Source organism: Myxine glutinosa, chromosome 11 (assembly GCF_964187855.1).
Source record: "Myxine glutinosa chromosome 11, kmMyxGlut1.1, whole genome shotgun sequence".
NCBI classification, from domain to species: Eukaryota; Metazoa; Chordata; class Myxini; order Myxiniformes; family Myxinidae; genus Myxine; species Myxine glutinosa.
Window position 1 is genome coordinate 105,579,273 of NC_136271.1, and position 14,741 is coordinate 105,594,013.

A 14,741-nucleotide genomic window follows, 5' to 3' on the forward strand; every position below is an offset into this window, starting at 1 on the left:
AAAATTGTAATACACTCTGACTTCAGTGTTGCTCAGGTAAAAAAAGAAAATTGTAATACCCTCTGCCACCAACACCAGGCATGACATTAGAGTGTTAGAAAGATCCTAAAACCTCATGCATCCTAAAGAATCTCCTCATACACTGCACGGTACACATTTAGATAGAGAATTGACGCCCCTCTCCCGGACCCCCCCCCCCCCACCCCCCGCCCCCATAAGGCCGCGGCCATAGCCTATGTTACACCCCATACAAAGTTGTATTTGTGTCTGTACCCCTAGTAAAGTATATAAGTGTTTATAGCTGCAGTACCCAGCATTGCTCAAGCAAAAAATAAACATTAACATTTTTGAAATTAGGGCAAATATAATGGAAAAGCAATTACATCCAAATCAGAATCCATGACAAATGGCAAATCATCATTTTACCTTTTCGTTGAATATATGCTGATGAATGTGCCGTTCATCACGTTTCTGAGTTAAGTATGTTGACATTCAGGAAGAAGAAGACGCCTTACAACCAACTTCGTACATTTCCGGAATTGTTTGATTTATTTGCGTTCAAATGTTTGGGAATTGTTCTGTATTTATTTTTGTGATTATGTACTTGTATATAATTATAACTGTCATTAATCAAAAAGGCTTGGGCACTATCGAGCGATTTGTAAAAAATCCCCCCCCAAAAAACTTTTTTCTTCTAAATTTTATTGATTTTTTTTTTGCCTAAAACACCCCCAGGCACTCACTGATGAACCTCTGAACGTTTGATGAAGATATGTACACATCTCAGAGAAAAATGGCGACACACACACACAGACAGACAGACAGACAGACAGACCAACGGCTCTCTTATATAGTAGAAAAAGATAGACCCCTATGGATCCTGTGCACCCTTTTGACTCCTTTACCTCTTAGTCCTTTAAGACCTTACACTTACACCCTTGAAATCCCATTAACAACACACCACACAAACATCAAAATAGTTTTCTTGCAATATACAGATTGTACTTTTTTCAGCAAGTAATCTGCGCAAACTCTACTCACCCAGAGGATGGGTACTGTGCTAATGTTGTTAAAACGTGCATTTCATTCTTTGTCATCCTAATTCTTCAAGATCTACAAACATGCAAAACTCCTCCCCAAAAGGCACAATGGTAGGGTGCATAGATAAGCTAGGCAGGGGCCTCCACCTTCTGACTCCCCAATTATTTATCTTTATTTTCCTCTTCTTCATACTCTGCAGTCGTTGATAAAACAATTAATCAAGAGGATCGAGTAAAACTAAAAACGACAGCCCTGGCGTGAAGGTTTTTCCCCAAACGATATTTGAATTGAGTGGCTCTCATTGGTTGAAACTCGCACATTACGTCACACGTCATTACGGCCCGATTCCCCACATTGACATCAATGGAGGATACGATGTCGTACGATGCGATCATGGATACGGTGGATATCATACATGATATCATGGATACGATGCCCGATTTTGACTTATTTAACGTACAATTAACGTATTTTGACAGCTAACCCTAACCCGGTTATTACCATATAAACTGTACAAAACGGCTATCAGTATTACTATTACTACTATTAACGTTCATCATGCATGCCATGCGTCCATATACTGATGTAGCGCAAACAACTCCATCTTGTTATGCATAAATTATTGTAAGGGGATTACAATAAGAATAACTAAACTTACCGAAATTTCGTGGTAGCGTCCTTACAATTACGAGTCCACGACAAAATCGCGAAGATGCAATAGGAGGGAATCGGGACGGGACGTGGGATTTTATGAATGAAGATGGATCGTCACAGTGGAACAGAATTATGCGGTGTATAGCAGTGCTGCTGTTCGATCGTAATGTTTTACCTCAAATATTTGTAGCTAGTAAAACGAGATTTAAAACGTATGATATATGTCACTTTGATCATTATGTTAAGGTTAATAACCTCTAATGAAAATCTCCTCATTCGTTCAGATCGGAATGAATTTCCGTTTCCGAACGAGTTCAGATAGGTATGTGAGGCGAGTTTCGTGAGTGGAATCACGGTGCGGTCCTCATTGATTTGTCAAATGTTCGTACCATCGTTTCCGTTTGAGAATTCTGACGTTTGATTTGATGTTCGTGCACGTTTTCACGATTTGCTTTGTCCTAACGTTTGTTTTTTGCACCGCGGGGCCTTCAGTTCTTGGCGCCAAATCGGTCTACGAATTGTGTGGCCTCGCCAAGGGTCAGTTGATAGTCGTGAGGTTAAATCTCACGAGGATTACTGCCCTGGAGTCGTGCCGACGGGTGTTGGTGCATCGTGAGCGCGCTTGCACGTTAAGCCGGCTGTCCCATTTCGTAGCATTTGCGTGTGGACGTTGCAGATCCCTTGGCGGCTTTCTCGAGGATTGGTCAAGGTCTTTGGGCCAAATCAAATTGCTTAGACGTAGCAAAATGTGTGTTTTATAGTAATAGTATTAGTATTACTGTATATGTACAATAGATGAATGGAGTGGCTCTCATTGGTTGAAACTCACACATTACGTCACACGTCATCACGTACTCGTCTCGTACTGTGGTGTCATCTTGTGATGTTATTATCTTGCCAAAACGAAGTTTTTGCAAGATGTATCAGTCAGCTTGTATGTTTGTTTGTTTGTTTGTTTGTTTTTTTGTTTGTGGTTAATCATTTTTTTTTCACGTTTAGATCACTCTGTAGACCACAGTTATTATTGGAAACTCCTGTAACTTCGCATATCAGAGTCCTATAGAGATACCCTTCAGCACACAAAATTTTGAAGGTCAAGGTCAAAGGTCAAGGTCACTTTGCGGTCAATCATGGAGGTCAACAAAACCCTTATTTTTTGAGTAACTTTGATCGGATCGTCTCCAAACTTCATGGGAATCTAGTATATGGTCCGGCGCTCAGCTGATTAGTTTTTGGTGGCGATCGGCCTTGACCTTCATGGTTAGCGCTGGAGGTCGAAAATTATTGACCCCAAGGTCAAATTACGAAACCCTTATTTTTTGAGTAACTTTGATCTTATGATCTCCAAACTTGGTGGGTATATAGGGTGTGGTATGGCGCTCAGTTGATTAGTTTTTGGTGTCGATCGGCCTTGACCTTCAAGGTCATTTTGAAGGTCATTCAATTTTGACCAAAAGGTAAAATTTTCAAGTTTCAGTTACCATATCGAGTAGTACCTCAAATTGAAGCCCTTGTTGAGTGCTTTCCAAACATATAACTAGTTTGACAATGTGACGTCATTTGACGGCGTTATGACGAAAAAACTGCACTTTTCATGTATATTGTATTGCTTTAGTTCGCATTGTTTAGGTCACTCTGTAGAGCACAGTTCCCTTTGGAAACTCTTGTAAGTTCGCATATCAGAGTCTTTTAGAGATACCCTTTAGCACACAAAATTATGAAGGTCAAGGTCAAAGGTCAAGGTCACTTGGCAAGATACGGTTCACCCTGTGGGTGACATATGTTTATTATTAGTTTTCAACCTACAGAGACAAAGCAATATTCATTTATTTTGGTTGTTTTGAGTAGTTGTGGCTCATTAATATGTAACGCACCTCTTGAAGAAAGATGTAGAGTGTAGTCTTTCATTAAAAATGGTTTTCTCATTTTTAACCTGCCATTTGCTTTTGAGTGGTCTTCATTCTACTTTGAGATGTATGTCAAATTCGACTTCTTCTTTTTTCACCAAGTCGAGGCTCATGGAAGAGCCAGTCGCCGGAAGACAAAAAGGCAACAGCAACAATGGGGGCGGCGTGTCAACGAGCAGTGGAACAAACAAAGAGGAATAGAGGAGGGGAGGAAGTGCAAGATCGAAGCATCACGAGGCTTGCAGCACACCGCAGACCAAGGACACACTGAACTAACCAAATACATGCAATGGAACTCCTCAAAATGCACAAATACATCAATCAACAAAAGGATCATTAAAACCATTGTAGAACAGGCCACCTCGGCTCTAGAAGATGGCCTCTCGGACTCGGAGCGGAGAAGATGGCGTCTGGTCGCGAAAGAGCTCGGAGCCCAAGCAAACCTCCATTTTCCAACCTCCTTTACTTCAGCATAAAACTTTGTGAGACGTCTATTACTAAAAGGAGAATCCTCCATGCGTGTCTCAGTCACGTTTTAATCCAACGGGTTTCTGTTGTAGAATAGCAAGAAATTGTACTGTTGGAAAACTGAACACTGGACAAAAATAATAATAAACTCTCTGTCTGCTACTGAGGTAAATGCAGGTGACCTTTATTAATTCCTTCCAAAAATCTGAAGTCAGAATTTGCCTCAGCAGCCTCAGGATTTAAGCATTGGTGGAAGCTCTCACCATGCTCATTGCTCACAGCACCAAGACTGGGTGGGAAGAGGTCCAAGTGTGAATAAAGGAAATGCAACTTCAGCACCATATGCCGAACCATTTACTCGAAGGCCTTTTATCATATCTTGAACCAACTCGGCAAAATAGGCTGCTCCGTGCTTCCCCAGGAAATTGTGGATGACCAGTTTGAAAGCTTCCGATGCAGCCAGCTCCAGTGGGTTCAGCTTTGACCGCAAGACTCGATCAGACAATAAATCCCGAATTTGTGGTCCAATAAATATTCCAGCCTTCAATTTGGCATCAGTTAAAATCGCTCCATATTTTTCTTTCAGGGTGGCACATAAGAGGTGTATACTTCCCACATACAACAGCAGGAACCCCTTTATATTAGAATAAATAGTTACGGACATGTAAGGTTATATATAATATACATGTAAGGACATGTAAGGCACACAAGATTATATATAGTAATACTTCTTCAAAGCATTATAAAACAAGAAAGAGCAATCAGAGATTGCAGACCCTCACCAGGATGTATTTTCAGTGTTCTTTAAGGCTTTTGTGTTAAAACAAATATGGCGGCCGAACAACGTGACTGATGACGTCATCATTATTATTTTTTTCTCCGCTAATTTATTCCTAGATTATGCTCAAGAAATTTCATTTTGATCAGATGAAGTTTTGTACTTGTCAAAATATGATGTCATAATAGAGGCACCTATGACATCATCATTAACAGATTTTATTCCCCATGGAGAGCTCTTTAAGGTGGGTTTTCACGGGACACGCCAACGGTTCGCGAAGGATGCGAATGTTGAAAAAATGGCAAAGTCCAACATTCGTATTTTAGGCTCCAAAAGTTCGCCAAACATGCGCGGGGGTTCGGAAACATCGTCAATTGTTCGCAGGAGTCGTTTTTTGTTCGGCGGGAATTTCAAAAAAGTTTGAAATTCCCGGCGAACAATTGACGACGCTTCCGAACCCCCGCGCATGTTTGGCGAACTTTTGGAGCCTAAAATACGAATGTTGGACTTTGCCATTTTTTCGACATTCGCATCCTTCGCGAACCGTTCGCGTGTCCCGTGAAAACCCACCTTTACAATGAGCCATGTCTCAATTTTTCTATGCAGTGCTTTCAGAGATGTAGAGGTGCAATTTTTTTTGGTTTTTCCAAGATGGCGACCGAACCACGTGACATATGGCGTCATAATTATTAAAAAATTATACAGGTGGAGGTGCACCTATGGTGAAAATTTCCTGTTAATCGGATGAACGGTTGCAGAGAAAATCATATTTATTCTGTGCAGACAGACAGACAAACAGACAGACAAACCAACCAACATACTTACCGGAATCTTTTCCGGCAAGTAACAAACGGACTCAAATGCAATACCCTCTCCTCAGGCGAGGGTATAAAATATCTAAAGGTACACGGAAGGAGCACACAATCAACAACCACAGCCATGATGACAATCACGTGTTGACAAGGTTAAAGCGTCTTTGGGCTTCCTGAAAAGCGCTATATAAAATAAATGCATTATTATTATTATTATTATAAAAGATCAATTTTTCACGTTTATTACTTCATTTCACATCCTCATTGATACAGATCGTGAGATAGACGTGCAATATGTTGTTTTTATTAACCTCATTCAGGCCGAGGGGATGGGCAGGGGTAAAAGTGACCCCCTGTAGAAATTTCGAGATGTCTCCATAACCCCTGCAAATTACCAAATACTGTTTCTGACTTTTTTATTTTGAATATTGTGCAAAATTTGCGTGCTTGTTTAATTAATAATTAGATAATTCAAACAACTGCACATTTTATTACTAATTCTAACTAACTAATATTACTAATTTAATACAGATACAGGATCATTCTTAAGAGGGTTTTCTATCTACACACCAAATTTTGTGTCAATCAGATGTTCCATGTCTAAGGGGGAGCAAATGCCCCCCCCCCCCCCATCCTAAACATACTTCAAAAAAGTCCAGCCTGAATGGGGTTAAACCCATCAGCGAAGCGATGGGTCAGCACTGCTCGTGTTTCCAAATCTAAACAAGGTGAACTAGCCTGGTTTCATTCAAGGTCCATTTGGCAATTACAATTTACCTTAATTTAATAATAATATACTTCATACTCTAAGATATAACCATAAAATGGCCTCTAAAGGTGGTTATTATACTCTAAGATAGCATCGATTTTCCAAAGAATGCCAATGGTCATAGTTTAGTGAATATTTATCCACCGAGTGTACAGTATTCAGGTTATTTTGTGGTATTGTTTGTACTAATTAACCTTACACAGTTTAAATGGACCGTTACCCCATGACAGTTCTCTGAATATCTGTTTGGTTGCTTTTTGGTGTTTTATTGGAGATTTTGGGTATAATGAGTGGGTAAATCTTTGCTGTAAAGCTCATGCAGGATCTTAGGTATAGTTCATGAATTTTATTGGAATTAAAATGAGATTAGGAAGCCATGGGCCAACAGGCCATGTCAACCTGATTATGTATTTGAGCCTGTGATACCAGCATCATGATTTAAGTTTTCAGGTGGGAATATCAGGTTAAGACAATACGAGCTATGATAACAATGGTTTGCAGATAACTGTGACCTTTATGTGCGTTACACCTTCATTAATTTTTCACTTCGTTAAAAGAAGGTCGATCGTGGTGGGGAGATTGGGGGGGAGGGGGGAGTGCTTCATCTCCTCTTTGTCTATCCAAGTTGCTGACCCAATCCAAACTGATATTTCATTCACTGAAACCAAGGCATTTGGAACATGTACATGTGATTGGTGGTGGGAGCGGGGGTTAAGGGGGTGCCGCTGATACAATGCTTCTCTTTTATCAGTCAGCTGGTGCTTATTTTACCAAAATCGGAAGGATGGTGGGTTGAGTCGACCCGCTTGGTGTTAATTCAACGTCACGACAGGGGCTCAAACCCAAGACCCCAAGATCTCAAGCCAGCCACCTTAATCGTTAAACCAACACCAGGCTACGTAGAGGTGGGAGGACTAAAATATTTCTCGTCTTGTGACCGCATGGTTATTATAGCATTCACACAAAGCTGTAATCGGATGATTCAGAAAGGATTTTGTTTTAAATTATTTTACATGTGTGTAAAAACATTTTTTGGGTGAGGATGCAGATTTTACTGTTTTCTTCGGTGTTTATGAGCGGACATTACCCTGATATCTGAGATGAATGTAAATAATCGTTTTCTTCCACTTAGTTTGTCGTTTTTCTGCCTCATACAGATTATGGAAGGGGACCGAGACCTCACCGTCTCGCCGGACTTTTCGACCTGGCTGCAGGCCCAGGGTCTGAGTTCACAAACTGCTTGGGCCGTAGTGAATGAGTTGAGTATCAAGAGCCAACAGGCGCTCCTTGACTGCACAGAGCCCACTACAGTAAGAGCCGAGCTCTACTCGATTGCCAGAGAAAAGCTGCCCTTTGTCTTGTATGCCGAGTTGCGCCGCTTTGTAGAGTCACGTTACCAGCAACTCGGTTTGGATCCTTCTCCTGCCACACCAGTTGGATTACCTACTTTGATTTCAGTGCTTGGATCTTTGTTGGAGAGCTTGAGTTTGGAATATTCCCACTATGCCCACAAGCTCAGATCTTTGGGTGCTGAGCAGAGCCATAATCAAGCTGCTGTAACGGGGACTGAAGAGACCGTTTCGTCAATGGGCGTAAAAATTGTGAATGTTTGCACCTGGAATCCTGAATTGGGGATGACGACGGAGACTGGTGAGTTATCTTAAAATATTTACAATGATGAAGCATGCAACACATGAAATGCTATTTCGAAAATAAATAAATATTGCAACTGGTTTAGCAAGAAAAAAGGCCAAATGGATGCAAAGCAGATCTTGCTGTTTGTTTATTTGTTTGTATTCATAATTATACTAGCTTGGTGTTGGCTTGATGGTTAAGGTGGCTGGCTTAAGATCCTAGGGTCTCGAGTTCAAGCCCCTGTTGTGCCATTGAAGTAATACCAGGCAGGTGGACTCAACCCATCATCCTTCTGAGGTCGACAAAATGGGTACCAGATAGATATTGATATTGTCGTGTGATTACCCTGTAGTGAACACCGCAGGGCGACACAGATGACCAAATGAGCTTTACTCCAAGGCGTTCAATCCAAGAATATGACGGTATTCTTTACACGCGAGGGAAAGGAGGATGACGAACTTACCTGGATGGCTTCCACCCGACTTCTTCGCACCTGGATAAATTAATTCCAAGCCGGCACAGGGTTAAAATGTACATTACGGCTTTATTAAAGAAAATGCCTGTAACAAAGAATGCATGATAAGACTAAATTCCTAATTGGAGGGCTCCCACATAGACCCGAATACAGACAAAGGGAAATATAACTGTGAAAATAAATGTTTTTGTGTGGCACTTGACTCTAATCGGCTGTTGAACCTCGTCAGGAATCGTCCCGGTTCCCACGTCTTTGCGCGTGAAAATGCGCTCGTTGGCGCGAAGTCTGTTTGCGGGAACGACTTTGGCACGCAGCTCGCTCTTCCAGCCGCCGAGCCCAAAGCGAGCACGCCGCGCTCGTCCACTTGCCATCTATCTGTTCCACACCAGCACCCATGTCTCCCAGCGCAAGCAAGAGCGCTATGAACTCCGACAACTCGCCATGAACTCCCGAAGCAGAGTGAGATATCAAATCGTGACTGTTAACCGTCAAAGCCAGAAGATCGGAGCCAGCCACGAGAAGACGAAGAAGAGCGATGTCGGGATACGATCGTTCGTCGTCAAAGCCAGGACTCGAGAAACAAAGAATAAGCACGGAAATCGAGTGCGAGGAAAAGCTAAGAGGGAAGTGAGAAAATGTTGGGCAGAGCGTTGTTTTATACTCGGGGCTCTGACGTCATCCGTGCCTGCTCCACCAATCCCATAGTCCCATCTTAGCAGTCTTTGCGCCAATCGATCCCGGAGCAATCACTGCCCTTCGGGGCATGGCGGCCATGCCTGTGCCTGTGTGCTCACCAAGTCGGTGTTATCAGCGGTAGTGCTCAATGTCCTGCTTCCGGTTGGTTGTTTATTTAGTGTGGTGAATGCACGATTTCCTGGCTAGGTGTGTGTGCTGCATGTGCCATAAGGAACATAGGAAAAATAATGGAGGCCATTACATACAGGGGATTTACCATTAATCCCTAACTAATTAACAGAACCCCACCCCTCATGATGGGAATGAAGATACGCGCTTACACGACATACGGTCTACCGGATCCCTACTTATGATGCATGAGGGTTTCTTCTTCTTTATGCCAGTCGGAGCATACTACCTATGCAATTCTACCTGGACTAAGGTATTGCCTACCCCCCCACAAACGTAACAACATGAAATCCTCATTCGGAAAGAAAGAAACTGCAGATGAAAATGGTACTTAACATAATGGAATATGGCCTATCCTTTACATATATCGTAGCGTTTGGTGTCGGAATGCCATCCACAGTACCACTTGTGCTGTGCATTGTTGGCATGCTCAGCGGGAAGCTACTCGTATTGTGTTCTCCCGAAGCCAAGCATTGTCCCGTCCAATCGGATTCCTGCAGATGCTCTCGCTTAGTTTCTGTTCTTGTGAAGCTTTCCACTTTTATTCATTTTTATGCCTCCGGCGACTTCGTCTTTGTTATGTTTTCAGGTTGTCCGTCTGTCCGTCCGTGATAGGTTTTTGTTACCGTGATAACTTAAGAACGGCTGAAGGGATCTTAGTCAAACCTGGTGCATGTGTGTATAATGAGGTAAAGATGAACTGATTAGATTTTGGGGTCACGAGGTCAAAGGTCAGAAGTCATGTTAGGTAAAAATCCTGTTACCTTGTGAACTAGTGATGGGATTCTGACAAAAATTTGGTACACTTATGTAGGACTAGCTGAATGCAGCCGGCGTTGCCCGGGTTCTTTTTGAATGAATTTAGTCTGACGCGAGCCCAGTATCGGTTAGTGGTCAACGATTCCTTGTTATTTCTTCTGTCGGGCCCCGCGAGAGAGAATTTTGAAAGCATGTGTTGCAATCAGTCAGATATTCCTATTAAGTGCATAAGTTGTACTTCAAGAGAATTTTGAAAGAAGAAGAAACTTTATTGCGAAATGGGCCCAGCCCGGCCGAGGCGGCCTCGACCGGCCTCGCCACCTATCCTATAACCTTCCCGGGGCCCGTCCCGGCATTTTTTTTCCAGAGGTTTCCTCCTATCTTTCACCGTTCAGGAGATTAGCGCGTGCAGACAAACAAACAAACAAACAAACAAATATATATATATATATATAATTGTATATAGATTTTCACATTGTTGTTCTGAAGCTATTCCAGTGTTGCTTTGGTTGTATGTTTGGGGTCATACCTTGCGTTTTATACCGATCCTGCCTCCCCCCAGCCCCTCTCCCTCCCACACATCTCCCTCCCACACATCTCCCGATGTCCCTGCTCTCAAATGTTGTGTTTGTGTGCTTCTCCCCTTCTCTCCCCATCTTGTCGACCGCTCCCCTTTTTATATACTTTGTTTGCTTGTTTGTTTGATTTGTTTGTTTGATAAATGTTAGCTCTTTCACAAGCCTTGACTCTGTATACAAAAAAAAATAAAAAAAATTCTCCTGTTGGAACATAAATCTTTGCCACAGTTCAAGGTCTTTTGCACTCTGACGCAGGTTCTCCTCAAGGATTTGCTTGTATCTGGCTCCATTCATTGTTCCCTCTGTACTATCTTTCGAAGTCTCCCAGCCCCTGCTGCTGAAAAGCATCCCCATAGCATGATTCTGTACCACCATGCTTCATAGTAGGGATGGTGTTAGATGCGTGATGAGCTGTGCTCGGTTTCCGCCAGATGTAACGCTTTGCATTTAGGCCAAAGAGTTAAATTTTCGTCTCGTCAGACCAAATAATCTTTTTTGCCTCATGCTCTCAATCTTTCAGGTACCTTTTTGCAAACACCAGGCATCATTTGCCTTTTCTCAGGAGTGGCTTTCATTTGGCCACTCTCCCATAAAGCCTATATTTGTGAACTGTTGCAGAGACTGCTGTCCTTCCAGCAGGTTCTCCCATCTCAGCCACGGAATTCTGTAGTTCTGTCAGAGTCGCCATTGGGTTCTAGGTCACCTCCCTGACCAAGGTCCTTCTTGCATGGTTGCTCAGTTCGGTTGGACGGCCAGCTCTAGGGGATGATCTGGGTAATTCCATATTTTTTGCATTTTCTAATGATGGAGCTCACTTTTTTTCTAATGATGGATGCTCTTGTGAACTTTCAAGGCCCGAGAAATTATTTTATGCCCTTCCCCAGATCAATGCCTCCTTACAATTGTATCTCGATAGTTCTACAGACAGTTATTTGGACTTCATGGGAGAGTTTTTGCTCTGACATGCACTGTCAACTGTGGGACCTTGTATACAAAGGCGTGTTTCTTTCTAAATTATGTCCATTCAATTGAATTGGCCACAGGTGGACTCCAATCAAGTTGTAAAGACATCTCAAGGATGATCAAAGGAAAATTGATGCACCTGAGCTCAATTTGGAGTGTCATTGCAAAGGGGTTGAATACATATTGACTCAAGATATTTCTGCTTTTCATTTTTAAATGATTTGTAAAAATTTCTAAAAAAGAATTTCCACTTTGACATTATCTGATATTATGTGTAGATCAGTGACAAAAAAAAAATCTCAATTTAATCCATTTTATATTCAGGCTGTAACACAACAAAATGTGAAAATAGTTAAGGGATGTGAATACTTTCTGAACTTAGTGTACAGTACACAAGGAGATTCCATTCTGTAACACCTGATTATGTTGCATTGCAAGAGCGCAACAACCACGCATCACTTAACAATGCAAGTGTTATAATTTGTATGCATTGCCATAAAATGTGAAGCCGATCAATTTTGCTTTACATTTGTGAAATGATCTGTGACGCATTGGTCTACTTTTTTTTTTAATGCATCTGACAATGAAGTCTGTGGAAGCATACGTTTTTGGGTTGTCCGTCCGTCTGTGATAGTTTTTCATTACCGCGATAACTTAAGAATGGCTGAAGAAGTCTATGTCAAACTTTGTACAAGTATGCATAATGATGCAGTGATGAACCGATTCGATTATGGGGTCAAGAGGTCCTTTTAGGTAGAAATTCTGATGCCACACTAATTTGTGAACCAGTGATGGGATTTTGACCAAACTTGGTACAAGTATATACACCTCGACTCTGCTATTCACGGGGGATACGTTTCTGCAAAGTGCCGGAAATTACGAAACCACGAATGGCGGGGCATTGTTTCAATGGAAAAAGGGGGAATTGGTTACCAAATCACAAAAATCTGCAAATGCCGTGCTCTTCTTTATCACCTTAAAGTTGTGCTTATTCAGTTTACAACAAGTGAATGCTTTTCACAAGAAAAAAAACAAAAATCAAACCATGGTGATTTTGTCTAACATGTTATCTTTCCAGAAAACGAGAAAGTTGAACTTGAACGGAGTTACGTTCCATCACCAGTCTCTGTGCAGGAGGCATCAAACAATGTCATTGATGAGAACTACCAAAGTGAAGGCTGGTTTCCTGACTCAAATCAACTCGAACCTGGTAAGCATCACAAACCAACATAACATAAATCTCTATACTTTGAGTTGCAAATCGATCTGTAACTCAGTAGCAAAAAGTCACTTGTGTTAATTTGGTCAAAAAAATTGTCAGGTCCTAGATCAGCTCGGAATGTGAATAAGATAGCATTGCTTCAAGCGTATGCAAATCAATTGCTGTGGGGACACGCAACCTTGATGTAGATGCGTTGACAGGTATAACTGGCCACAGCACTGCTCGCATTACAATACAACAATGTCCTAAGCAGAAAATGATAGTGATTAATTAGTTACTTCAAGCCCTGTTGGGGTCCCGAGGTCAAAGGTCAAAATTAGTGCAAAGTTTATATCCATTTCTTTCATCCGATAAAGTGTTATAAATCACCCATACAATGCATATTTCCATAAAGAAGGTTGCTGGACTTGCTGATTTGCACTACGCTAGTCCGATAAGTGTTCTACTGCTCTTTAGCGCGTCACATGGCTGATCTACTCTGCAAACACTGCCTACGCTTAGTACGCATGGTCTGCATGTATCTGACACACTGAGCCGAGTTGAGATTCAATGTCGATAGCTGAAAGGTAAATAGGCTCGGCATGGCGCTTGCCTTGCCCGTACAGCCCAGTGCATCAGACAATGCCATTTCCAAGACATGCAAGCGATGCAGTGCTAATTGGTTTGAGGCAGATATACAGTCGTGGCCAAAAGTATTGGCACCCTTGCACTTTTTTAAAAGAATACACCATTTCTTCCAGAAAATTGTTGAAATTAAAAAATATTTTGGTATCCACATATGTATTTCTTTGGTTTGCAGTGGAACAAAACAAAAAAAGCTGAAAAGATTACTAAATCTTAGCTTATTCTACACAGCAATCCTAAAATGGCCTGGACAATATTATTGGCACCTTTTATAATTTGTTAGAAATAATTACATTTCAAGCAGGTGATTCTCCTTTACTTTGGAATTGAACTCACCTGTGGTGAGTTGCAGTTGCCTGCAATATAAAAATCACTCGTTCAACCAGTTTGAATATAGAAAAGGAGTCATTCTGATGTTTTGTGTCACTGTGTGTACCGCAATGAGCATGGAGAAAATAAAGAAAACCTGAGAATTGCCTGAGGAGGTTAGACACAAGATTGTAGCCAAGCATGGACAATCTCAAGGCTACAAGTACATCTCCAGAGACCTTGATTTTCCTATGTACACCGTACGCAATGTTATCAGGAAATTTAAGGCCCATGGTACTGTAGCCAACCTTCCTGGACGTGGCCGCAATAAAAAACTTGATCAAAGATTGCAGTGAAGAATTGTTCGAATGGTAAAGAAAGCACCTCGATCAACTGCCAAACAGATTCAAGATGACCTTCAGACACAAGATACGACAGTTTCAACTCGCATCATCCGTCGCCACCGCAATGAAAGGCGGTTTTATGGTAGGAGATCCTGGAGGACCCCATTGCTGAGAAAGCCCGACTGAAATTTGCCAAAACACACCTGAACAAGCTAAAATCCTTCTGGGAGAATGTCCTGTGGACAGATGAGACCAAATTAGAGCTTTTTGGTAAAGCAAATCATCTCTATGTTTACAGAAAACAAAATGAAGCCTTCAAAGAAAAGAAAACCTTCCCTACAGTCAAACATGGAGGAGGTTCAGTGATGTTTTGGGGTTGCTGTGCTGCCTCTGGCACTGGGTGCCTTGAATGTTTAAGTTGCCCAACAATTGTCCACGATGCTTCCCCTCATAGCTGTACTTACCGAGATGAACGGACTCGCTTGGCCTTGCTTTGGCTGTGCTAGTATTTGATTGAACAGGGTTCTTGTGATCAAGGT

At 41.8% G+C, this 14,741-nt stretch overlaps 1 protein-coding gene across 1 annotated transcript in view; it reads left to right on the forward strand.

The window, feature by feature from the left end:
• The first annotated feature begins 2,032 nt into the window (after window positions 1-2,032).
• The window catches only part of LOC137437039 (uncharacterized), a 37,337-nt gene continuing 24,628 nt past the window's right edge, over window positions 2,033-14,741 (forward strand). The window contains exons 1-4 of the mRNA XM_078786979.1: window positions 2,033-2,076; window positions 7,181-7,334; window positions 7,587-8,079; window positions 12,782-12,913. Of these exons, the coding sequence (XP_078643105.1) occupies window positions 7,590-8,079; window positions 12,782-12,913 (622 nt within the window). The 5' untranslated portion in view covers window positions 2,033-2,076; window positions 7,181-7,334; window positions 7,587-7,589. The remainder of the gene's footprint in view (window positions 2,077-7,180; window positions 7,335-7,586; window positions 8,080-12,781; window positions 12,914-14,741) is intronic.